The 27,373-nt window shown below is 44.9% G+C and overlaps 1 protein-coding gene across 2 annotated transcripts in view; it reads right to left on the bottom strand.

Annotated features, from left to right (window-relative positions):
• Positions 1–901: 901 nt before the first annotated feature.
• The window catches only part of prkd3 (protein kinase D3), a 34,354-nt gene continuing 7,882 nt past the window's right edge, over positions 902–27,373 (bottom strand). Inside the window, exons 2-18 of one of the 2 annotated variants that reach the window (XM_005922352.2) lie at positions 18,099–18,237; positions 14,147–14,278; positions 13,460–13,617; positions 12,421–12,616; positions 12,259–12,336; positions 11,995–12,181; positions 11,020–11,143; positions 10,739–10,816; positions 7,926–8,202; positions 6,782–6,834; positions 6,321–6,393; positions 6,128–6,234; positions 5,857–6,018; positions 4,950–5,048; positions 4,602–4,869; positions 4,120–4,205; positions 902–3,675 (exon numbers count right to left, since the gene is read on the bottom strand). In XM_005922352.2, the coding sequence (XP_005922414.1) occupies positions 3,502–3,675; positions 4,120–4,205; positions 4,602–4,869; positions 4,950–5,048; positions 5,857–6,018; positions 6,128–6,234; positions 6,321–6,393; positions 6,782–6,834; positions 7,926–8,202; positions 10,739–10,816; positions 11,020–11,143; positions 11,995–12,181; positions 12,259–12,336; positions 12,421–12,616; positions 13,460–13,617; positions 14,147–14,278; positions 18,099–18,237 (2,391 nt within the window). In that variant the 3' untranslated portion in view covers positions 902–3,501. The remainder of the gene's footprint in view (positions 3,676–4,119; positions 4,206–4,601; positions 4,870–4,949; positions 5,049–5,856; positions 6,019–6,127; positions 6,235–6,320; positions 6,394–6,781; positions 6,835–7,925; positions 8,203–10,738; positions 10,817–11,019; positions 11,144–11,994; positions 12,182–12,258; positions 12,337–12,420; positions 12,617–13,459; positions 13,618–14,146; positions 14,279–18,098; positions 18,238–27,373) is intronic. The other variant, XM_005922353.3, reaches the window with a different exon arrangement.

Genomic DNA, 27,373 nt, shown 5'->3' with positions numbered 1-27,373 from the left:
TTTGCTGGTGCTGCATGGGGCCACGACAGGTTAAAGGAACGCATGAATGACTGAAACCTTTACACCTCTGGGCAACCAGACGAGGGAGACATTGCCTGTTTTTTGCCTGATTCTTCTTACGCTGTGTCCTCTAATTTAACGAAGACGAGCTACACTTTATTATGAGGTACGGTATGTGGTCTGAAAGAGAATATATTTAAACAGTCCTGTTGTATTCGGGCCTGTTCAGCGTATCAGAGCCTCTGTGTCCCCCCCTCAGAGGTTAACGGGGTCATAAGGACTGCAAAGGAAGTGCACATCTTGAAAGCATTCATGCTAATAGATAGAGGTGAGCAGTATCATGTATCCTTAGAGAGAGAGGAAAAAAGAGCTGCAGCAGGGATAGTTGTGATTACTTCACAGTCTATATCCAGCGAAGGAAACTTCAAACACTTTTCTAAATTATTGACAGCTGTCTGTTCCCTGTAGCAGTTTATTGTGGGCCTACCTTACAATAGGCCCATCCATTACACTGGAGCTGATACTGGAAGGGATCTGTGATAGCTTTCATCCCGAGTGTTTTCAGAGTTTTCCACAACCCCCTTCCTCACTACCGCCCTCTTTAACTATGTCATTACTCTCTTGTGGCGAGTGGCTGGCTCAGTAAACTGCTCGGTGTGGTGCAACAATCACATCCAGCTGCTGTGAACGGGATCCGACATGTGAAAGCACGACGCACGCGCACATCTTGATGAATCACACAGAAAACTACGAGCCACTGCTGCCTCTGCGCACACATCCAAAGCCCGTCTTTATCTTTTATTGCACCTGGAGCCGTGATCTCCAGACAGCAGGTATATAACATAATACACCGCTAAAGAAAGCAGTGTGAACAGAGAGTATTTCAGAAATTTACCAAATGTTTCATTTAGGTTTTTTTTATTTCATTGGTATGTACTGAAATATACAAAACACTGACACCTGCCAATCCAGCGGCAACAAAGACAGAGAAAGGAAACTGGAACATACTCCCAAACACACCGACGGAGCAAATATAAACTCGCTCCCGTGTGAAATGATCGGACAACATAATGAACGTGGAACTCCTGATATTTTGTTCTGTTTAAAAGCCAGTTTCGCCCACGTTGGTGATGAAACATTTCAGATAGCTGGGTTGAGGTCGAATAGTCGTTTTTTTCAAGGAGGGTGTGATAAGTGTTGGTTGAATTCTCTGCTGAGGAAAGGTGACGTTTAGGACACACGCTGACCTTCATTTAAGAAATGTGGGGACACGGCGGCTTCCCATAATTCAAAGCGTTGCATCATTGGATCAAAAATCATCTTATGCCATAACATCCTAATATGTTTATATGTTTTGAATCTTTAAGAATATATTAAAGCTAAAGCTGAGAGGTAAAGCACTTTTTAACGTGAGTTTGAAGCGTTTGTTGAAAGTAAAGAATAGACTAAAATTATTACTGAGCGTTAATGCTTTCACAGCTGAAGACAGCTCAGGTAAACTGGAACATCTGTTTAGTTTGAAGAACAAATAAAAAGGAGAACGGGACGAGTAACCGTTCTCAACGTGACAAACGTGTTTTTCACTGCGATTTTTTAAAAAGTATTATTCATCAAATGTGATTTCAGGAGCTGTGTTGTCAGGGGCATTTGGCCCTGGTAGGGTCTCCCAAGGCAAATAGGTTCTTGGTAAGAGCACAGATTTACATTTACTCCTATGAAACAAACATCATGGCTCAGGCCTGAGCCCATGGGGTCTGGCCGTGTACTCGCCACCCTGTGAGCCTACCGCCCGAAGGAGGCGCCACAGGGTCGATCTCTGGTTGCTGAAACGGCAGACTGACGTGGTAGCAGCAATGATGAGGACGCTGTACCAATCTGCTGTAACGAACAGAAATCTGAGTGTAAAAGTGAAGCTGTGATTACGTTTCCTACGCTCACCCATGGCCACGAGCTGGGTAAGAATGAGATCGCAGATGGCAGAAATGAGCTTCCTCCAAAGGGAGGCTGTACTCTCCCTGAGATGGGTGAGGAGTTTGGTCATTCAGGAGCTAGTTGGGGTGGTTTGTGCTTCTAACTAAGATGTTTTCTTAGTGCCTACTAGAAGAGGTGTTTTGGGCACACTGGGGGAAATGTATCTCTCCACTGGCTTTGGCATGTCTCAGCCCTTACAGGAGCTTGCTGGTGACAGAGAGGTCTGGGCTCTCCTTAGACTGCCCCCCACAACCCACACTCAGAACAGGAGCAGCCAGTGGGCGGATGGATGGAAAGATTTTCTATGTTTATACAGCCAGCATGAAAGCAAAGGGTGAACTTGATCTTAATCAACATTATTCATCATCGAGTGCTAAACAGCCTAGTGTGGACGCACCAGGTTCTCTGTGAATTCTCGTGCACACCTTTCCTTCACCTTGTGATGTTTTCTTAGAGAAACGAGAACATAGGACATGACTTTTTTGACTATTCGACCGCAACCCCAGAGAACATCAAAGAACACGTCCCAGCACTGGAGCGCTTCAACGGTCACATTCAAGAAAACAGTGAAAGTACAAAAATGTGATGCCGAACCAAAGAGTCCGTTCCTTGTTGTATTGCATTCAACTACACTTCAGGGTTACGGCCTTCACAAAAGATTCACAAAGTCAAAAAAGGAAAACAGTTGAAAGGAAACAGCGAAATGAAATGTAACATATTTGGTCAGGGTTTGTTGGTTTCTCTCTCCGAGAGCAAGCCGATAGAACTTGCACACTACTAGCTGCCATGAACAGATCACACTCTGAACACACGTAGGTTAAAAACACCTGCTGGGATCTGAGACAAAGGAGCTAATACTGCGTGACACCGTTTCTAACTTTGAATATTGACGGGAAATGTAAAAACAGTTTGCGTTCTGTAGCAGTGAATAGTGTTTTCTATTCAGTTGCTATGGAAATTGGTAATATAGTGCAAAAACCTACCACAATTACTAAAATACATTAAAAAACCCAGACAAATCTGCGTGATAGTTCCAGTTTCATGCCACAGGACAGTCTCACAAACAGTTTAGAAATGAGAACAAACTCGTGTGTTTAATTCTCAGGCTGTAAATCCCTTGCGAAAAGTGCCCTTTAATCCCGGCGTAAGCGCTTCACGCGACTCCTCTCTTACATCACGAGCACGGCCTTCATCCAGAACTGTGCGTGTTCATAAACATTGTTCTGCTAGTCCTTAAAAAATGAACCAAGATTGAACAAATTCATGGAATGTTTTCGTATTATTATACACAAAGGAAGAGGGAGCACTCGCCTCCTGTGACAGTGTCTTAATGCGTTTCTGTGACACGCATCTCCGCCTGCTTGTAGCGGTGCTTCACACTACAACCTCTGCTGGGTTTTCCCACTTTTCCAGCCTCTCCACCCGACTGGCTTATCTCTGTTTCGAGAGTTCTGGAGGGAAAACCTGCCACTTTCAAAGCTTCATGAAAACTCTGTGAGATACATGTGGTGTAGCAAGTCTCCCACTCCACTAGGGGTCCTCTTCCATGTCGTCCAGGTTGGGAGCCATGATAAAATGTTTAGGGTAAACAAGACTGTGCTCGTCCGCGTACTCCTCCCAGCGCGCGTCGTCGCTCTCGTGGGTGATATAGCGCTCGCCTCGCCGCGTCTCAAACTCCCTCAGGTCCAACCACGTCTGGTAGTCCTGACCAAAACAGACATGAAACTGTCAGTAAATCTGGCTCATTGTGGAGAAGCGGCTTCACATAAACTGATTCAGAGGTAAATCTGCATTCAGCTCACAGCATTTATACACAGTTTTCACTCCCTTTACTTTTCGGGCTTCCCGGTCCAGATCTTGGCCACATAAGCCAAACGCTGTTATTGACACAGTGTACTGATGTGCAGGGACAGCGCTGTTGTGGTTGTTTGACTTCTAGTTCACCACCAGGAAGTTTAATGGTGACATAACCACAAGTGGGCGGAACCTTTAACTCTATTCATGTTTTCCATGCTCTGACTATTAATGTTCACGCAACTCATCTGTAGATTATTTTCAATGAAGGGAATTGATGACTTGACAGAATTATGACTCCGAGAATTAGCTCGAATTGCAATTTAAAGAGAGGAAAAAGCAAATGAGTCATACCTGTAACCAGGGATGGCTGAGACACTTGTCCACGCTGTACCTCTTTCTCATTTTGACTTGGAGGAGATTGTTGATCAGATCTGTGGCTGCGGAGGAATTAAGAGTACAAGAAGTGTAAGTGAACAAGATAAGTCAGAGGTGGTTTTGAGTTAAAGGGAACAAGACCTGCAAAAAGATATATCTATCAATATATATATATATATATTCAGTGTTTTTACCGCATAATATACTATATACAGTGAGTGGGAGGAGGTGCAACTTGGGCAGTTGGGGAGATTTGAAAGTGATTCATTTCAACCACAGACATAAAAAAGCTGATATAAAGTTCAGATGACCCAGACGTGTGGGTGGGGAGGAGCTACATGTGTGAATATCATTTAAGTTACAGGTGCAGCAGGCCGCCAACGGCTCACAGACGAGAAGGTCAGATCAGATCAAACATTTCTGAAAGCAAACAAACAAGTAGCTCTTTGTCTTCATACCCTCTGCAGAGATGTCCTTCCAGGGCGTAGGAGGGTACATGAAGGCCGCATTCTGGATCTGATCATTAATGTCCTCGTCCTCGTTAAACGGGAACGTGCCGCTCAAGCTGACGTACACGATCACTCCCACTGACCACATGTCTAAGGAGCGATTGTAGCCTTTGCTGCGTAGCACTTCTGGAGCGAGGTAAGCCGGAGTTCCTACCACCGACCGCCGGAAGGACTTCTCCCCAATGATACGGGCAAAGCCAAAATCACACAGCTTCACCTGGAGAAGAAAAGCGGCGTGGTTAACGTACACACGCATGCGGACACACAGCTCCACACATGCAAAATATATGCTCTCACCTGAGGGAAAGGCTCTGCAGAGGCCAGCAGTACATTCTCAGGCTTCAAGTCACAGTGAACAATGTTTTTGAAGTGCAGATGTCTCAAGGCCACAAGGATCTGTTGCAAACACACAAGTCCCATAAGCACAGATTCAGCTAAAAAGATCAAAACACTGTAAAGTCTGTAAACCGTACGCTACCAACAGAGTGCTGTTTGTGTAATGTATGGAGGAGACTCTATGGTGCTGCCATGTGGAAAAATAGTAGCAATATAAACATACTAATGCCCTTAAATACTTGCATCTTTACCAGCACTGCCATATAAGGGACACATGATCTCATCTCATCATCTCATCTATATTCACAAGGCCTATTGTAAGTGAGCGCTGCATGCATGTCTGCCCGTGGCCCTGCCCCAAGACCACAGAGAGCCTGGCTCGCCGATCCTGACCCTGGCTTTAGCAGAGGCCCTCCTGGCCACATCTGAGCCGAGCCTGCCGCAGCTAATAGGGTTGTTGTTAATGGCCCCGCTCCCGTTTGGTACCCGAGATCCACGGAGCCTGCTGCTCCTCTAATCAGGCCACAGAGCCACCAATATACTGAAGGCTGTAATCCACAGCCAGGGAGGAGGCCGTGATGCCATACAGACCAAATCCCGTAAACAGTTCCCTCCAATCAGCTCACCACAAGAATAAACAGGCCCCAGAGCTGGAGCACAGACCCATTACACCCCCAAAATAGGGCACAGAGAGAGAAGGGAAGGAAGACACAGCACTAAGAGGATGAAACATGCAGCAAAGCTGCTCGATTCTCAGTGACTGTCATTATCTGACTATTTCAGTGTTAGGACAGAATCTTGATTTGAGAACTGAGGGGTGAAGAAGGCCGCGTGAAAGGGCAGAGAGCCGTGTTTCAGCGGTGCAGACCTGCGTCACGAGGAACTTGGTGATTCGTTCAGGCAGTTTGCTCTTCTCGCTCGACAGGATCATCTCCAGCATGTCGCCGTGCAGCTTCTCCATGACAACAAACACCCGCTCAGGCGTCTCAAACATGCACTCCAAGTTAACGATACCCGGGTGATGCAGATTCTACAGAGAAACAGATCAAAGGCTTCAAACGAGGAATACGCTAAGAGTAAATGTAAACCAGTGACAAATGTAATGAGCGGATTTTCTCTTAACTGTTATCAGTGATTACCTGTAATATAGCGACCTCATTCCGCAGCTGACTCTCCTGCTTGGTAGGAAATCTCATCTTGTCAATAACCTTGATGGCCACATCTCTGCCGCTCTTTCTGTGTTTGCCTGTGTTTGCCAAACAGAAAAAAACATCAATTCACAGCACAGACACTGAATATAAAATGTTCCTTTTAACTAAAGCACAAACATACCTCCATACACAATGCCAAACTGGCCCGATCCCAGCACTTCATCGGAGAATATTTGGTACACCGAGGCAATATCCTACACGGGCGTAATTTACACCGTTAATTTTCCTCTGCTTGTGGAAACATTCAAGTGAACTTTCCATGCTGCAACAGTTACATCATCTTTGGTTTTGGCAGAACTGCTGCCCTTCCAAAATGTTTTTCAGGTATTGCCAAATATGCAACTTTCACTAAATGCAGAAGTGGAACTGAGACGAAAACTCCATGACCAAAAAATGAGTCTGCAGCTTCCCCATTTCTGCAGCGTAAAAGCTTCCACTGGATGTTTCGGCGACAGGCGCACTAGGATACCATTTCTGATCTAACCACAGCAACTATTTTAATAGCATATGAATGCATAAATTTGCGAGCTGTGCTGGGAAATTGTGCAACAGCATCTAAGAGAAAAAAGAAACTCCACTTACCACATTCTCCTGGACCTGGCAGTTGGACACAGATATGCTAATAGACAGCTCTTCTGCAGAGGGAAACACATGATATTTCCACATTCAACAAGTAACACAACATCACTCTGCCAATGCACAAAGCAGACACTAAATTTTTAAGCAACTGTAATCAGAGCTTGCTCAGATACCAGTATTTCTACTTTTCTAAAACCTGCAATCTTATCACAGCTGCACGCAATAACTCACAGCCCCACATAATGAAGCATTTTATTACACAATGAATTGGCTATAAAATTGATCTGGAAAGCTATCTGTGACTGAATGCTGAAAGTATGCAATGCATTTCAAAACTGGGGATTCAGACAGCCGCAGAAACTAATTCTGCATACTAGGCATTGGACAGAAAGCCGGAGATAAAAGCCAGCAGAAAACTTTCTGTGAGGTAATGCTCGACACAAAGATGGAATTTCACTCTTAGACAATGCTTTGATTTTTCAATTAACAGAGACAAACACATACATCACGCTGTCATCTGCAGATTAAACGTTTCATCTACTGATAGAAAAGTGCGGCTTAGTTCATTAGTAAATGAATTCACATCTATGTAGTGAGTTTGAGTTATCTTATCAGGTTGGCTTCTAGCGTCTTTTCTCAGGTTTTCTCATGTCACGCTCATTATCAGTTAACCTCAAACTGTGCACATTTCTCATTTCTCTCGCTTTTTTCGACGACTGGGAGATATTATCGCTGCCCTGATCATCAAAAGCTCAGTTTCCATACAGTTATGTCACTTCACTACTTACACTACTGTCATCCCCAAACAGTGACTTCACAGCCCCACTTCCTTTGGCCTACAGACCCTGAGTCAGGGCTTTCCCAGGCTAGCAAAAGTTAACCGAGGACATCAACTTTAAGGTCATCAAAGTAGTTTAAAAATCGCCTACGACGGGGCACAGAGAGCCTTTTTCTTTCTATATGAGCAAACAGTTCTCGTTTGTCACGGCCGCGACAGGTAACAAGCCTGCTTCATGCGCTAACCAAAGACACATGCAAGCTGATTTCATTCCTACAAACACAAGATAAAAAAAACAAACAAGTTTTTCATCCGGAGACATATCAGCAGCATTTTTAGCACAAGAAAGTTCTGATAAATTCTACTTACTGTGATCTTTGCCTTGGCCGGCAGCGCTGGCTACACTGGGCTGAGGAGTGACGGGCATCAGGGCCTGTCTGATGGCCTTCTCCCAGCCTTGAGCCACCTCCATGCCGACTCCAGAGGCAGCCAGAGCAGGGCTGTGGTAGTGACTGCCGTTGTTCTCCCCTACATAGTAGACCATGGTGGCTGTGATGATCTCAAAGCAGTGAGGGTTGCTGCCCTGAGCCAGATTGCTGTAGTCTCTGCACTGCTCTACCTGGAGGATCTCAGACAGAGGGATTTCCTGTGGAAGCAGTGAAGGAGAACTGATAAGAAAAGCAGACGAAACATAAAAGAGCACAATCTGCATTTCTCAATGAAAGCTCAAGCAAGAATCAGAGTCTTCTTTTCTGTCTTTCTTAATGTTTCAGCCAGTAAACAATTTATGCAAGTCCAAAAGCACATGAACTTCTGAAGGAACCAAAACAAACAGATACACTCCCCCTCCACACAGTGCTGCACATATAAAGTGCTGGGATGGAGTGGTGGAGAAATTAAAATCTCTTATAGCCGATGCTGGCTGTAAACTAGAAGAATATGAAAAAATACTTTCTTCAATCAAAAACATATCATGCTACTAAATGAGCAAATCCACAATTAAGCAATGATACACAAAAGGTAAAGACAGAGGAAGTAGCACTCACACACACGCCGCACTCAGTCGTCCCCGCTCTAACTTTCTGCCTTCCTCTTCGCTTGACTTGTGAGCACAAACAGAAAGTGGAGCCGCACTACACTTTAAAAGTCCCCCCCTCGCCCATCTAACTCACTGTCAAATCAAAGGTGGGAGGGAGGGCCGAAATTACAAATACAGACAATTTCCAACCAATGGGGGCTCAAAAAGTCTGCTCTGCGTGGCTCACCACACAGTATCAGATGAAGTGCTTGTGGTTAGCAGGGCCTGGTCACGTGAGCGCGCTCTGCGGCGGCTCAAGCGGTTCCCTGATTACAAGGCAGGGCCAGCAAGAGGCCCCATCTGAGCACGAGGCGCTGGCGCTACCACTAGCCACCATGACAAAAGACCAAGCAACTACCGTTCCTCCACGGGGTCGTTTGTGAGTGGGCGTGTGTGATACTGTGACAGGGAGAAGCCCCCTCACCCCATGAAAGCTTCTTCAGAGAAAGCCACAAGTACAGGGGTCTCATCTTCAAACGAGGAGCTGTTATGGCTTCCAAATGGTGAAAATGGCTGCCATGCCTGGCGAGCGAGCCACCACGCGACCACCACTAATCAGATTGGAGGTATAAAGAAAAGGGGAGTGGGGAGGACGGCGGCCACACACTGATGAGCAGCAGGCTAGAAACTGGGGAGGAATGAAAGGAAAGAGCTCGAGGCAGACGGCTTTCCGGATACCAGCGGAGCTCATGGAGAAGCAGTGGTTTCAGTAGAAGACCCCCTCCCCCCAAAATACTACAGGAAATAATTTCATGTTATCTGTCCCAGATAAAAATCCGCTGCTCTGAAGCAAGAGGCAAAGACCAAACTTTGGAGCATAAAAAGGAGATTTACAGCAAGCCTTCAATTAGCCTCCTGAAGCTTTTAAACATAGCTGAGTGCCAAGTTGATAATAAAGAACCACATAAAGCTGCCCTGTAAACACACCCGAGGAGTCGGTCCCCGCCGAGGTTTCCTCTCCGAGGATTTAGTGGCCGGGGACGCAGGGTGTGACAGAATAATTGGGAGAGAAGGGGGAAGGAATACAGTTTTTCCAAAACTTGCTTCACAACAAATGCGGACGGAGAAAAAACAAAAAGAAGGCAGGCAGGACAATAAGCAGAGCTGTGAGCGAGACCACCTGTTTGAGACTCGCTCAACCGAAGTGGAAACTCTGCCGCGTCCTACTCAGCGCCCTGTTGCAACATACCTCTGACCACAATTCGAAGAGGTGTTAAAGTCTCAAAACGCGAGAAGAACAATAAGATAATTACACACTCCATCCTACACAGCACACACGACACACATGTGGAAGTCTTTACCTTGCAGCCTGTACTTCCCTCCCCCAGGCCTCACTGTGTAATTACTGTGCTATTAAGCCCCTGTGGCGGCGTAATGACTGACTACGGCGCTGCCACCGAGAGGGAAGTGTCACACATATTCTCCTCAACTCCATTTACACGTTTAAATCTTCACATTTCACTCAAAGCGAACACTGAGGATTAGAAAAAGAATCAAAGCCAGCATTCAACAGCTCGCAGCGTGACTTTTTAGAAATGTTTTCCCTTCCCTAAAATAAGAGCTAATCAAAACTCTTTTGTGTGACAGACGCAGTCTGAATGCTGACATTTTCTTCAAAACCCCATTTAAATGTCCCATCTCTGCTGTTAGTGATACTGAGGATGATGAAACGCAGAAACTCCGAGACTGCGACCCTTTCACTTCACGCAGCGAAGAGACCAGGCGGCATTGTGAAAAACCACAGGGGGAATTTCAGTGGGACGAAGTGACCACAGGGTAGTTTACAGTTGTGAAGCGGCAGCCTTCAGCTGAGTCACGCGGCTGCCACCGGGTAGATTTTATTTACATATCACTCATAAGCGTGACAGACAGCCTTTATACCTGAATATGAAAACAGATCTTTCCTAAATGACACGTTTGAATCATAAGACAGTAGAGCGGGTGAATTCTGTCTAAGGACTGTGGGGATTTTCATGATATAACTCTGCACAGACTGGACGCTGCAGCTTTTCTGATATTCTTATGAATAATAGTTCGTCGCACCAGATTGAGCTGAAGCCGTGGTTTTCCAAGAACACGGCACAAATAATAGTTTTAATCTTACTTTGTAGAACTTGGCTCCGGTGTCGTTCTGGAAGAGACTCAGGCTTTTGCTGTCCAGCCTCCAGTAATGCCTCTTCCGCTGTTAAATGGAAACCCCGAGTTAGTCCTAGTGGCAAAATATGGACCACCTACCAATATTACGGAAGTTCAAAATTTTATTTCACAAGGAAAATACCTCGTGTGCTGATTTCAGCACATGTGAACAGTTTCCCCAGCATACATTTAGGGCAGAGCCGTTTCAGGCTAAGCTCCTCTGTTGGGCTTTGGGGTTATCAGTCTTACCAGGTTGTCCCTGCTCGTGTAATGAACCATCCAGCCCTCCTTCACCACCGTGGAGCTCCGCCTCTTGGTGTGTTTGATGGACTGGACCACCCGCATCAGAGGGATGTTGGTGCTAGTGGAGGGGCTGCAAACATAAAAGGAGGTTTTTTTTTTATTTAGTGATGATTATCACAATTACCGTAACTCTCTTAGAGTTATGATTTCATTAACGAAACACTATTTAGAGCACAGCAGGTACTTCCTGAGACATCCCTCATACGAAGTGAAGCGCTTTTTTTATGTTTTACGTAACACTCTAGGAAACATCAGACTCTGCTGCTGCAGCTGGAGAATAAACAGAGGAGTTGGAGCGTTAGACCTAGTAGTTAAAAAATAACCCCAAATTCCCCAGTTTAGATCAGAGTAGCAACATTGAATGTTTTCCCCTCCTCTTCTTGTTTCTGATCCCTTTTTACTCAACTGTTCGATTACAGTAGAGTAGAACAAAAATACAAAAATAACATCAGAAACCAGGACTGGGTAGTTTGCATGAACTCTGACATTCATCCCACATCAGCTGATAGATTAGCCACCTGATTGGCCAATCCACCCTAGCTCTTCTTTTTAATCCCATGTCTGACTTGTCTTCTAGGAATAATCCTTGAAGCTCTTTTCTGAACTGAGCGGTGTCTGTTCTATGTAAGGACTGCCTAGAGATTAGAACAAAGAAGTTAGTGAGGCTGATTTCTATTCCTTGAAAAAACCCACAAACTATCCTAACGGTCCCCAAACAACAACTTTACTGACATGAACTCAGGTGGCAAAACTCGTCAGTGTACAGGTGAGGTCGCCAGATGTCGTGTTTATGAAGGAAAGAGTTAAGCAGTCGTCCTTGTCCCTGGTGTCACTGGTGCCTCTTAGTCTCCATGGAACATCAAATGTAAACGACTGCAGTTTTGGGCTACAGCTGGCCTGGATTAACCAGTATGTTCATACCTAATAGTCTTGATGGGCTCTTCATCCTTCTCCCTGTCCAGCAACGGCGAGTCCATTTCAAACATCCTCTCATCCGGAGTGGATGGTTCATCTGGATCATCCATCCCTCTGCCACAATCCATGTAATTACTGTCTACCTCCATTGTATCCATGGTAGTGTCTGAGTCCGGCCCAGGGCTCGCTGGCTCTGCACAAGAACTTTTATTAGAATTACAAATATGAGAAATAAACAACTGTCAGTTTGAAAGATGATGTAGAACTTACCTCCATTGAAGTCCACCTCACCTAAACAGTCTCTTGGTACCTTTGAAGCACAGCGCTTATGGCAGTTGAATCTGCAGTCTAGGAAACAAAATGTTATGATAGTTATGGTAAAGCGCTGCTGTTCCACGTCCTCTGTAGCGGAATCTTCATTGGTCAGCCTACCTTTACACTGCATGCCCTGGCGGAAGAGACCTTTGAGCAGACGCTTGCAGTACTGGCAGATAGTAGGACGAGTGTAGGTGTGAATGGCGAACGTGTGTGGCACCTTAACCCGTGTCTTTTCCATCTTATCCATCCAAATAGGCCGGCCGCTCCAGGACGGGATGCGCTTCCCTGCCTCCTGATGGGACCTCTGCTGCTGGGGTTGGATGGGAAAAGGGGAAGACGGGGGGTATTCGGAAGAATTAAAAACCATATGCAGGAAGGAAGCGAAAGAGGAAAGGGAGTATGTGAGTGACAGACAAAGAGAGTGAGTAATGACATGTGAGTAAAAGACATCAAAGAAAAAAGTGAGTAGTGTCTGCGCTTCTATTGGTCCAAGCAGACGATCAGATTTGTCACTCTTGCCACACATTAGAGTTTAGTTGTGATTTTTTGGTGGATAAATGGAGCAGTCTGGAATCTGTCAGGAATGGAGTTTTCTTCACTTTTTGCCAACAAGTGAGCAGATACATAAACTTGGACTTCTATGGACTTTTAATGTCATTAACATAATTACATTTCCTGGTGACCTTTTGGAGAGACAAAGACAAGAGGGGAATATCTCAGTGTGGGCTTATGCAAAAACGGTTTCGTAAGACCTCGCTGAGGATCTCTCCACAGAGCTCTGTGCAGCACAATTCAATTTTCTGCATCAGTGGTATTCTACAACAGGGCCCAGGAGGTTCACTCGTGGAAAAGAGCCACATTTGATAAGTTTAGAAACATTTAACAGTGGAGGCAGAGCCTGTGAGCTGCATGTGGATTGCCTGCCACACATACTTGCTCCGAATATGTCTCTCTTCCTGCTTCTCCCTCATTTGTCTTCATTTTTTCCATTTAAGACAACGCTTCAGTGAGTTCATTTTACATATGGATAAAACAGTAATCCTCACATTTTCCCTTCTGTTCAGAGAATTCGCAGCTACTAAAATTCCTCTACGCTGCTCTTTTTCTGTCCGAGCACCTTCATCCAGTCACACTCACAGCAATCCGAGCTTACCTCATCCAGGACAACCACTGCATTTTCAGCAGGTAAAGGTCGGGGGACAGAGAGAGATGGTCCAGGCAGTGAAACATTGGACAGTCGCCTCTTCCTCACACCACTACAGTTATTTGGGATCTTGAAGGCACAGCGCTTGTGGTAGTTTAGCCCACATCCTTAATAAAGCAAAAAAACAGATCACATTAGTTACCGAACTCATGGAAAGATGACATCATCGTAAGAAATGCAGTGAAGAAACGTCTCATTTTGCAAATCAGCCACAGGATGGTCCTGCTGATAAACAGGCTTAGTACGAGAATTTATGGCCAGGAATGTTTCACTGGTGAATAAATCTTCTCTCTTTAAACTTAATTCGCTGTCAGCGGAGAACTTGACACGAAAACACAGGAACATATTTCAAGTATGATTCAACAATGTGAAAAAATGTAAGGAAAGCGAGCGCGACATGAGTCCACTGGGATCTGAATGTCAAGCATTTCAACGGCTACTGTGCCTGCGCCACATTGTTCTTGTTTGCCTCTATATCTCCCTGATACAGTTACAAGGTCAGATATGTGGTGTGTTTTTGGATCTGTGTTTGAGTGCGGATGCAATAAAAAGGAAGGTGCAGATAAAGGCCAAGTTCTTGGGAATTTGGTAGAATTGATCCAAGTGTGAGTGCCACTGTGTGCGCGAGCGTCTAACCTTCACATTTAAGCCCCTGCCGAACGAGACCCCATAGCATCTCGCCACAGTAGTCGCAGAAGGTGGGGGCCTTGTAGGAGTGGACGTAAAGGGCATGGGGTCGGATCTGGAAATCTTCAACTGTGGCTTGAGCTAGAAACAAAAAGCAGAGGTTGTTTGAGTAAAGATAGAAAATAGAAAAGTTCACAAAGAAACTTCTAATCTAAAGAAAATCATTAAAGATGAAGAATAAATATTTTTGAATACATTTTTTTAATGTAAGTAAGTAGGTGCATGTGAGCTTGCACAGGGAAGATCTACTCTACACGCTCCACTTGCTGCACATAAACACGGATGCTATGTCTCACTGCTGCAGTAGAGGGCATCACATCTGCACCACACGAGCGTGATCGAGTGATAGGGCACGCCCATAAGACACCAGAGACATGCATTTTATTCCTGTTTGTTATTAAGAACCGAATATCGAATCAGCAGAGCCGTGAATATGTCTCTCTTTCTGTTTCTCTCTTATTTGTCTTCATCTTTTCCACATTTCTGTGTCAAATGAGACACAGTGAGTTTGTCGCAACAAGACTTGGCTAATCACGGCTGTGAATCATCAAAGATGTGAAGATGAGTAAGATAAGGCTCATGCTGCCAAATATCCCTGAGTGTGTGACTGTGCCTCCTCTGTTCCTATGCAGTCACTTATGTGGCAGCAGTGACCAGCGAGGGGACGGTTAATATTTACTCTTGGGTTAAGCAGCAAATGTGCTAACGCCATTTCGTTGTGTTTGCCGATAAAGGCATTTTCAGCTTAAAAAAACAAATGTGAAACGTCCTTTGCTTAAAAGCAGCATCTGATATGAGTAAAGACGGGAGGAAACAAAAAGGCAGTTGGTTAAACGAATCCGATCTCTTAATTTGAGCAAAGAATGCAGGACAGGTCAAATGGGAAAGCAAACATTTTGATGTCATAATCCCTGGAATGGAAAATATTTACAGACATTTGCAGGAATATTAAAGATCTGAGACAATTCGGGGCGGCTGTTGAGAACTACAGCGGCTGGTGGGGTGATGTTGGCAGTTTGGGAAGAAGAGGAGAAAGAGCTCAGCGAGGTCACATGTCGAGAGGCGCGCACAGCTTTCTCGCACAGACACATGAAAGGCAGCCTTCATGAGCTTACTGCACACGCGTCTGCAAAACAACTGGCCACTTCTTAGCAGTCACAGTGTTACGTAATGGTTATCGTGCTAATAAGTATCAAACAACTCCAAACATAAACTCGACACGTTGTTTTTCAGAGCGCTTCTCACGAGCGGCGGGGCTCGCATGAATGTGCTATCTGTTCGCTCGGAGGCACCGAGTTCCCATTCGGAGTCAAAAGTTTCCATCTCACAAAAACAAGTTAGTTATATTTATGACAAGCAGAAGGTGTTGTAAAATATCAATTTCACGCGGCCCGTGGCGGTGAATAAGGGGCTTGTGAAAGTGGGTGGGAATTTAGGAGGAGTGAGAAAGAGAACAAAGGGACACTCGGTCAGGCCAAACCTCAAACCTCATGGGCCGAGATGGCCTGCGCAGCGTCCGCTGCATAGGGCCGCCCCGCACATCAGAGCGTGTTTACACTCCGCGGGTCTACTACAATCACTTACTGCAGGAAAAACAAGCCTTTTTCTTTGAGCTCGCAGCCAAGAAAAAGCCACTTCTGCCTGCTTCTTGCAGAGAAGGAGATATTCAGACCGTCCTTCTCCCACAGCCGCGCAATCCAAAAACAAGCTCGCCGAGGAAAAACTGAATGGAGACGAGGACGAGAGAGAAACTGCGCGGTGGGAAAAGGTTGTGTTTCACACGCAAAGATCAAGCGTCCGACATGCAAAGCGCCTCTCAAAAAGAAGGTCGCGTTCACAGATTGTGAGATGAAGCATGTGTACATGTGTAGCAAATCTGAGATCTTCTACAGCCGTTTTCAGCAGGTATGTCTCAGGTTATAAATCGCCTGGCTCCACTGTTGGCGCTAACACCTGCAGACGGATTTGTTCAGGTAGGGGGGGGATTAGAACGAGAGAAAGCGGGGAGGGAATTGCGAGCCACAGAGACTGACACAAAAGAGAGCACAAGACAAACACAGACAGAAACAAAAAGAAGGAAGTTCTCCAGTCTTTAGTCTACATTCCTCAGCCTGAAGTATCCTCAGATCCTGAAACTATACAATCATCCCCTGACTAAATCCCTGCAAACAATACTGTCAGCCCAGGAGAGAGGGGGGAACTCGGCACAGGTGGTGTCAGGTGCTTCCCAGTGGAGGCAGATGGAGCAGCAGCACAGATTGGAGCAGAACAGATATCCTAAGCCATTTGTTGGTCTCAGCACTGCAGAGGAAGCCGGCTCATTCATTGCAGGAAATAACAAAGAAAAACCGAGCACCTGTGTAGTTTTGCAAAGGTGGAAAATGATGGAAAGAAAAAACTCAAACGTCACACAGAAAGCAAGTGTTTGAGAGGACTGTCTGCTTGTATTCGTTCACTAATGACAGAAAATTGCTCAAGACTAATATTTATTTTGGGAGAGCACAGCGGACGCTCACAACAAGCATCTCAGCCCCAACGGGACCCCCCGAACAAGACACAAAAGACCGTGTTTATGAAGGTGCGGCAATGACGGCTGGGCCCAAAATAAAAAAAAATAAGCTGACTCGAATACTTGAAGCGTATTACTTTCAGACCATTGTTTAGACTTTGCAAACACGTGGTTTATACTGCTCGGAGGAGTTTTTTATTCATTTTTCTCCTGTTTTGGAAGTCTAGAAGTCTAAAACAGCAGCAATGCTGTGCCAGCAAACACACTGCACTGTATCACAGTTTGTATATAAGAAAAGACTGAACAAAAACTGGGCAAATTGGAGGAAGTGCGCTGCCAGATTTAGAAGAATTTGGTTTATAGTATAATCCTCTAAATACATGAACAAGTCTGCTGCTGGGTTTATATTAGGGGAGTCACTGCAGGTAAATGGGTCACAACTTCCAACATATACCACAAGTAAAGCAGTTTATCACGTATGCTAAGACAATCATCCGTCCTATTAAAACCACTCAATACGCTGACGTCTAAGCTGCAAACAAGACACGTTTAGATATTTTCCTAAAACAGAAATATGAACACTGGATGAAGCCAAGCTCAAAAATTGTTGTTTCCTTTGCTGAATTTAAGATTTAAAAAATCTCATTTCATCGCTCATAAATAAAAAATGATATCAAAAGCCAGGAAAAATAGTTTCCACCATGTTTTTAGGAACAGAATGTTCAGTGAATCCGTCTCTGAATAAAAGCTCTACAAACCCTTCAAAATCCCGAGAATATAAACAGAAATAACGCTGCGGAGCTTGGATGGATGTGAGATATCTGCCTTGGATAATGAGCCTCTGTATTTAGAGTTATGAGCTGTAAAATTACACACATTTTTTCTTAAAAGCAGTATTTAAGGTAAAAGAAAATGTAAGTAACAGATAGCATCATCGTATTAAGGCTAAATACGATCAGTAAATATGCAAATCAGGCACAAGCTCAATAATTAAACATTAATTCTGCATAGACACCGAACAGAAGAAGTGCAGTAAAATAATTATGTTTGAATCCAGTCATCGAATAACTGATCTGTGCTTTTGCATGAAAAAACTGTCAGTGGCTCAAACTGTAACACTCTTTGTCTGCAACTGCATTTAATTAAAATCAGTCCACATGTAGCTCGCACCTGAATGTGGCCGTAAGCTAAACTATCTGGATAACTAATCTGAACTGGGAAGTTTTATTTTCTACTCAGCTCAAGAATGTCTTTTTTTCCTTTACAAATATGCCAACTAACATTTCACTTAATGCTATTTTGACCTCTTAAATTAGAGGATGGAAAATGTGCATACACTGTACAAACACATTTACGGTGAGGTGCGAAATGACATCAGACTGCTTTGCATACCAGAAAGCACCACCTCAATGAGGTCTCCTTCATGGATGTCTTCAGCTGCAGTCAGCCTCTGCAGGATGTTCTCATCGTTTAAGTCGTGGCGGAATAGCAGGATCTTGTCGTACATGCCAAAGAAGCCGCACTCCGGGAACTAGAGAGAAAGGGAGATACAACAAAAAGAAATAAGCAAGTTTAATTGTAAGCATAACGAATACCGGTAAAGTTAAATGTCCCGAGACGCGATGCCCAGTACGTGGACATTTATGGTTATGCTCTGCAGTGGCTCAAATCTAATACAGAGCATTTAAAAAGGTATGGATCAGCCAGTTGTCTTGATTCTTTTTCAAGCACGCACACACACTCACATTATGTCATTTCCAGCAGCTTACATCACCGCTTGTGTGCAGTATTGTGAACCCAGTGGCTCAGGAAGAGAGCCCCTTTCCTCCCTCAGAGTAATCGACACTATATACTTGGAATAATTCAGTACAGACTAATTCAAAACGAGTGGCTTGCATTTAAACCCATGTGTTCTGCATTGTGCACTTTGAGTTTTCTGAGTCATCTATTAAGACGAATCGATGATGTGTCTGCTTTAGCTGTTGAAGTGTTTCCGCTGGATTTGAGCAGCTTTCTACAAAAAGATGAATCACCATTATTCAAGCGTGTCTAAAACGCCCAACAGCAGCTATCACCGCTCACAGCGTGTTGACCAAAACAAACCTTGACAAGCTGGTCGTGAACTGCAGCTGAGTGTGCGACATAAAGTCACATGACCAGGGAAAGGGGCGGGGTAGAGGGTGGGCGAGGTAGACGGGGAGAAGGAGGAGGTAAACATCCTGAGAGGAGTTCAGAAGAATCAGCATACAGGAAGTGCAGCGCCAGTCAATACTGAGTCACTTCCTGTGGTGAGGGCAGCCCATAACCTCTTAGAAAGCCATGTTCTTGTCACAGGGATAGGCCTATAATGAAAATATCCACTGTCCATGCGGCGAAACGGCAGAGTTTGCCCAGTGTTGTCGTGCTGTGGCTCCGCAGCACGTTTGTCGTGTTTAAAAGGAGGAAACGCCATCAAAAGGTCAAATCAAAGTGAAACTTACTGAACATCTACTTGGCAAGGATCTCTCCTCTTTGCTCAGACTTTTCAAAGCTCAAAGGAGAAATGCGCTTTGAATACCAGGAACCTGCGCAGCATAACAACACATCTGCACACCTGACACGGCGGAAAAAGTCCAGCGACCCTCAATGAATTTTCAAAGCTGTCCCTACACGGATTGGGAACTGTGACGCTGTAGTTTAACGCCAAGGCAAGAGCCCAGCCTTGATGCCAAGTAGGTTGGTACTGAAGAATCCACCAGCTGTTTCCCCCTGAACCAGGGTCACATTCAATGGGCCACACAGAACAATGCCACTGTGTCCTGGGAGTACCAGGGGTTGGTGCAGTGTCTAGGCACAGGACACATAAGACACCTGGTGGCTTATAACTGCCAAGAAACACAGAGAGAGAGAGAAAGCGAGACAGATTGATGGCCTGGGGAAATCACGAGTGTATCACATGACTTGTGTCAACTAAGCCAGAAGGATGAAATGCCTAAAGGTAAAAATTTAAATTCTGCAAAGCAACCGATAACCGATGGTGCTTCAGTCAGCAGTGGAATACAGATGCATTGTAATAAAGGAGCTGGACCCCTGCCCCCAACATGCACTCGGAACTCCCGCTGTGGAGGGGAACAGTGTCCCCCAGGGGAAATTATACGGCAATGGTTTTTTCCACTGAAAGGCCCAACAGTGGGGTGCTTACAAAAGCATTCATGCACTTTCAACAGGCTCATTCCAAGAAAAAATTAAATGTCTTCTAATAACAAAAATTTTCAAATATGGTAGTGTGCAAAAGTCTTGAGCCACCCCTGATTCCCTTTCATTTTATTATGACATTGGCTGCTTTTTCTCCCATTTTCAGTCCATTTTCACAGGAACGTTATGGTTTCCTTGTTAAAGCACCACACAATCATTCGAGCATAAAAAGAGCGCCTAAATCAAGAAATGGACTTAGTACGCATCATTTGTTCTCATGTCTTCATCTGAATCTATGGAAAATGATAAAGATAACACAACTTAAGTCAAACAAATAGTTTTTGGAGCTATTTGCTGAAAACCTGGAGTATCTCAGGATGGTGTGAAATGTGTCCTTAAAAACATGAAAGGAAACAACAAGTGGAGGACAAAAGATGAAACAGCAGGCAGGCTTAAAAACCTACCTACAGCAGCTCAGCAGTATCTGAAGGTCATGTGCTTATGAATAAATAAAAATAAAGCCCAGTAAAGACCAGACACAGGACCTGAGAGATGAGACTTTCATCGGAAACGACTCAGTGGAAGGGGAGGTCAGGAGAGAGCTACAACAGTCAGTTTCTGTAAAGCACGGTGGAGGCGCTGTCATGGTTTCTGGCTGCATTTCATCCCGTGGTGTTGGAGGTGGGCTTATCAGCGTAGAAAAGCACCATTAGATTTTGATCCAGCATGCAGCACCATCTGGAACCTGTCTGATCAAACTGGGAATCATCAGAACAAAAGAAGTTGTAGCATGTGCAGCGACAGCCTGGATGTTCTCTTCCTGTTCTCCAGATGTTCCACTTTTGCACAAAATGCTTGCTGCTCACACGTTAACACTCTCATTGGCTGACTACCTGTCAGGACAGACGCCTCCCTCCTTATTGCACGCTGGGCTAATTTTCCCCATGACTCCATGAATGACAAATGTATTTCTATTTGTATCCCTACTCCTGCTCAGTCATGACGTAAACCTGTGCACTGACCTCACAACAACAACTACGTGGCAACATAATCCATATATGAAGACTATTTCAGTTATATTCAAACTGCATGAGAAGCTGATTTTGCTCAGAGTGTAAAAACAAGGCACGCGACTGTAGAACGAAACCTTTCCAGCTCGATGCCTCGGCTGACATATCTACATCCTAATCCTGTCACGCTTTCAGGTGATTAATGCTGTATGGCTCAAACCATCAGCACCAAAGGCGGGAGGAGGGGGGCATCCTTCCTGAGCCGGCTGCAGTGTCACGGTAGGGTTTTCCTCCACCCGCCTGACACGCCTGCACTTGGACACACAAACACACGCACACACAAAAGCTGAGGTTGATGCCCATATCTAGCCAGCTTGAGTCACCTCCTCTTGGCTCCTCGTGCAGCACTTTCCACTGTACAGAATGAGTCCCATTCCAGAGCATCTGCATCTGCAGGCAAGAACATAGCAGCTCCAAGGGCAGAGGACATTACTTTTTTCCATGCCCTACTAAAGTAAGAGGAAGCCTATGGTACAAGAACAATAGACTGGCAGGTTTAGGACAACGTTCTAACAGTTTGTTGTTCTGATCGCAGGCGTAGAGGGAAAGCCGAAGGCCGACCTGCGGGTGGATGGACGTATAAAGCACTGCATTTATACATTCTCTCCTTCCCGCATGCAAAAATAAACCATTCACCTCCAGCATGTGCCTGTGCACATATACATCCTTACACACCATCACCCACACATGCTGCTGCATACATTTCCGAAGCCCGTAGTGACTAAGCGCGTCTTTTGTCATCTTCGAACGAGAGTCCATTCAGCCGAGCAGCCACGACCACACACGTACACCAAAGACCCCGGCGAGGAGAAGCTGTGTGAGGTCCACAAGTCAGGCTGGAAAGACAAGTGGAAAGGGGCTTTGCAGTAGTAAGCTTTTGTTAAACGAACTAATCCGCCATTGATATGCTAAATCCTGCTGTAAGGAAAGAGGGTAAGAGGCAGGAGATGAAGGAAAGAGTGGGACAGATTTGAAATATGGTCCCATTTTATTAGAAGCCAAAAACAAATTATCTCAAGACGGCCAAGAAAAAATGATCTGACTGGAAAAAGAAAAAAGGTGTAGCTTTGAGGAATATTGATGCTTATTCCTATCAGACACAAAATGATAAATGAGTGAAATGAATCACAAGTCGCAGCTCATGTATTCTGTGCGGCTGCTGTACAATTCCTGCACGAGGGCCTCAGTCACAGAGGACAATGAGTTTGTTGTGAAACAGGATGGCGTGCACCTGATTATGTGGTTAAACATTTGTGTTTCGCTGCATGTGTGGCAGAGGTGAGGGTGAAGCGGCGCTAAGAGCATCGCGCAGGCTCTGACAGATGGCCGCGTGTTCGCAGTAAGGAAAAGCATGCAGCTTGACCTCGGGCTGCCTAACACCTTTATTGGTGTGGCAGCGGGCCAGACAGACGTGGAGGACAGCGACAGTTAAAACGTCCAGCTCATCATCGCAGCGCCGGAGATAAAAGTTGGATGATGGAAACAATGCTGCTCGTGTGCAACACGCAGCACTGCACAAGAATGCAGAACTGCAAACCACGGTTATTTTCATCTAGTTGTCATTTTCTTGATTAATCCTTTGATGCTTTAGCCACACTTTGAAAAGTGTGGCTAAAGTTTGACAACGCTGACGTGAAACCGCATATTTGTCTCATCGACGCTGCAAAATGTACGGATACTCAGGAAAACTGTAGAACTGTAAAATACGGAATAGCTGACATTATAATTATTATAGCCAATTTCATTCATTCTCATTCCAGCGTTTCAGGGCACCGACACGAGAAGCTTTCTAAATACTCTTCCTGGCAAAAGGATTATAAAATGCCAAAATTTAAAAAAAGGTCCTGTTACATCTGGCATCCCATGGTCATGTGAATATTTCTGGATACTCTGACTCAAACGATTGTGCCGTTTTTCCTTATAACACTGCAAATAACTAAATCAGATATGGCCAGAAGCAGGATAGTTTAGAAAAAGCAAACAGAGCCCAGGACTTCCAGGTGTCCAGATTCTTTCTGCTTTTCTAAAAGTCAAACTTCACCTCCCTACATGAGATATGAGACTGAAGTCGGTTACTATTATTTAGCATTTCAATCAAATGGTCACCTTAAGAGAAACAAAATGCTAGAGTGCACGGAAAACTTTACATCCAGCCTGGAAACTGTAGATGTTTCCTCTGCAATGTCCTTGAGCAGATATGTACTTAAAGGCCAGGGCAGCATTCTCCGGTATAAATGTGTAAACTAATGGATTTTCTTATACTGAACCACAGATATGTAAAAACATTACAGAAGCAAAGGGTAAAAGATTATCTAACCTCCAACACAACCTAAAACGTTTCATCGGGATCATTGTGAAACATTTAACCAGAGTCAGGAGGTAAAAGACTCTTGTTTATTTTGCTCGAGGTGGCAAGATAAACACTGTCACAAGATCGGCATGATACAAGGTGCTTTTATTCAGCAGATAAATAAATCTATTGACTGATAACCTTGTAATTATTTAACAGTGCTAAGGCACAGATCGCTGTGGCCCAGAGACACCGAACCAGAAGACACAAGACGATGTTTTCTGTTGCTCTGTATCTGAGCGAGCATCATAATAAGAGGCCAATAAGAAAAGACGGCATCTGTTCAAACTGGGTTAACAGCTACAATCCTGACTTGATTCATTCTGATGCGTTGCACATTTAAAAGGCAGCGCGCGCTGTGCCGACGAGCTCCGCAGTCTGTTGTGAAACCGACAGACTGTAGTGAGGATTTCACAAATAGGACAACAGTGTTTTCATGTCAAAACAATGGGGAAACCATTGTTTGACTTTGACGTGCTTTTTAACTCCCACAACAGAGGAAAATACACTTCAATACTTCAACTAGTCCAACGGCTGCATTGGAAAATCCAATTATGTGCTCACACGAATCTTGGAGGAAAGCTGTGTAATTACTTTCTTCAAGTCACATCAAACGCGATGTGGAAACTTTGTTCATTTATTAAAGTCAACAGTGGAATTGTATTTGTTTTCATTGCACATTATTAATGTAATACCAGGCAAATTTTTTCCACACAGCATGGCGCAAGTCACTCATGCACTGCAAATTACAAGAGCACTAGATGTGGGCAACGACGGCAGCCAAATAATGAATTTGTCACTTGGACGGATGCGTCAGAAGAGGGCATGTTGGAAACACTCTGGCTTTCCACTGTCTTCTGTAACATTATGTGTTTTGGCTCCTCCAGTAACAGTTTCCATTCACTTTAGCTGAATGGGTTCACTTTGATGGTGAAGATGTCCTCACAGTATCAAGCTAATTAAGTAACGTGCTTCTTACCAGGTTTATGCAGCAGAGAAAGTCTATCCCACTAAATGCAGGAAGTAAGAAAAGATCTTGCGAGTCAATTCGAGCGTTCCCATAACCACCAATACATAAACAAACAAACACATGAATGAAATTCACATGCTGAACGACACATGTTGCATTGCACCTCTGAGTGATGTCACACACAAGGAGCAAGTGCAGTGGAATGAAAACCACATGGCTGCACGAAAGGAGGCGTGACGCTTTTGATATCACGGTATTAAAGGAACAGATCGACATCCCATCCTGATACTTTCAATACCGGAATCAGGTGGAAAAATCTAGCCTGGATCTGTCCAGGCTGAGCTTCATCTCTTAAAGCTGTAACGTCACTGATTTTCAGGCAACTTCAAAATAAAGCTGGAGACGACCGATTTAATAAGGCAAAACATTTTCATCTAGGATTATTTCTACATGTTTCAGAGACTCTGTCATCTATACAGAACCAGCATGACTCGACTGAGCTCGAATAAACGGTCCACGATGAATCAGGCGAATGCACAGAAAGTGCTTCGCTTCTGCTCTGCAGCCGGTGCACGAAACCGTCCGAGTGCACGAAACCGTCCGAGTGCATGCCTGATTTCTATAGCAAAACTGTTTGCTCCTCCGTTTGCATGCACAGGCCAAGAACAACACGCTGCAGCTGGAGGCAGAAGTAAAAGTGGGTTGGAAGGGATTTGAAAGGTACGTGCAGCTGACTGAAGAAGCACTCCCCTCAAATGGTTTACACTCAAGAAGGAATCTTTGCACATTTTTTTCAGATTAAGCAAATGGATCCCACCACTCTCCATAACATGTTCACGATGTGTTGGCGACGTCCGCTCCTTTTCTACTGCAAAAGGAAGACTTCACTGGGGGTAATCGACAGAAGCAGCCGCATGCAACGGAAAGGAAACTCACGTGGTGAATTAGCAGCAAGAGAAGCTGTGACTTTCTCACTCTAGAGGCTGACTAACGTGTTTTCTTCCATGTGGTCGCATACGGCTCATGGTTCATTCATAGCTTTTACTGCATGAGGCTGTGTCATCATGGAACACAGCAGCAAGTTTTTCATATTAATAGAAACATGCCTGATTTTGTTTAAATATATCTGACAAATTTCAGCATGCATGACACAGAAACACAGCTCCTTCAAAGCCCTCGCAGCCCCCACTTTGCACAGAAGACAGACTCACTCTGCTTCTTTGTGCGGCCGCAGTTTGACCAGCGTCTCTGGACACTAAACAGCTTTTCACCCTGTGTACTTTCACATAAATCTGCGCCTGGTTTAGCCGTAGCTGACACGCTCTGCAAGATGATGAATGCACGGGTCTGAATTGGTGCCAAACGTACAGATGCAATTAATTCACTGCTGCTTTTCTTGTTTTTGTAGGTGGAAGGCTGTGTGCGTATATCTGTGTATCTATGTGAACATGTGTGCATCTACATTTCTGGTCCGGACTAGGAGGAATTGCAAGTCTAACCACTGAGTTTAGGTCAGTTGCCTGTTCCAGACCACAGCACAGTGGAAAACTCTACACCTGTCATTCTAGACCTCTTTCAATCACCAAGAGACTCTGGGAAAGCTATACCCCTTACCCGATTTACATCAACCACAAAAGCAGAACGTCCTCCTGCTTTTATCAAACGTAGCTGTGAAGCACTCCAAAGAAAATCCTACAGTAATTTCAGCAGGCTCTTCTGGATGTGGAGGAACAATGCCCTTCTATCGTTATTTGGCCTTAAGAACAAAAGCGCTGCAATGAAGTCGAGATAATGGTGGTGAGGTCACTGCTTGGTTACTAGCCACTGTATCCTCGACGAGAGCCAGGCGGCTTCCAGCCGAACAACACCAAGTTTTTTTTATACATGCATGACAGAACCTGCCTCATCCCTCTTCAGTGACGCATCTCCAACACGTGTGGGTGTGCGCCAGCAAGCATCTCTGTGTGCGGGTTTTATATGCAACAGCGCCCAGAGGCCAGGCATAGGAGAGGAAGGCTGAGTCACAGGATCTAAGGCCTCGTAGGAAGACAGCAGTGTGATCTAAGACATGCTTGGCCAGGCCCCCGCACGCCACTGATGAGTTATTGCTCCGTTGCGATCCTCAGCCAGCACCTCCACCCCAAAGATATACTGCAGCACATACTCCATCTCCTCTCTGTGACCTGGAGAAGCGAGAGAGGGCCGCCAGATTCACCTCCACAGGGGGCAAATAAACAGGTGAACCTGGGGGGGATTTTTGTGAGATTGATGGCAACTGCACTTTCTCTTGTTCTGCTAGAGCAAAAGGTCAGAAGGTGTGCAATAATGGCAGGATGTAGAAACAGGCTGCTGTTGCTCAACAAAAGCATTAATAACTGCTGTGGGCTCTGCAGCAGAAAGCAGCTCAGGACTAGCTGCATAAGCTTTACTTTATTCCCGAGTAACAGTGAGGAATTGCTTTTACAGACATGCCTTTGTTTCACACAGTTTTGCGTAAATGTACCTCTGAAAAGGGAAAACTAAAGCTAAATAAGCAGTCCGGCCGAATTCCAACACTCTAGCTGTCACCTCCTTCAAAACAGCCACCAAGAGGCAATTTCTCTAAATGTTTAAACACGCAGACAAGAATAATAGCAAGTGCAGGGTAGAGAAAAGCCATTTGAACGCAGGCACACAAAGTGAACGGGCTGTGCTGCTCTGCCGACCACAGCAGATTGGAGAGCAGGAGCAGAGAGAATATGGAAACAGGGAGCGGCTCTGAGGGGAACTAACCAGCAAGCACGGCTGAAGAACGAGACAGAGTGACAAAAGGAGCCCAAATTAAGTGGCTGACTGCTCCCCTTGCATTCAGAAATGTTCAAACAAACCAAACTTTTCTTTCCCTTTTGCCTGGGGTGCTGCTTTTTCATAGATGTGCATTTCTTGAGACGTTTCCCAATTGTAAGTCGGAGAGCTTGTTGTTGTATTCTTGTTGTATCAACATGCAATTTCACTTCCTCTGCCACCTTCCTATCAGTCTGACAGATCACTCTCTGCACTGAGACAGGAAAGGCAAAGAGCGCTGAGAAAACAGCAGCGAACGAGACACTCTGTGACGTGCTCG

This window comes from Haplochromis burtoni, unplaced genomic scaffold, assembly GCF_018398535.1.
Source record: "Haplochromis burtoni strain Fernald_Lab_line unplaced genomic scaffold, NCSU_Asbu1 Contig_55, whole genome shotgun sequence".
Classification (NCBI taxonomy): domain Eukaryota; kingdom Metazoa; phylum Chordata; class Actinopteri; order Cichliformes; family Cichlidae; genus Haplochromis; species Haplochromis burtoni.
Note: the sequence above shows the minus strand (reverse complement) of the source record. Positions and strands in the feature narration are given on the sequence as shown.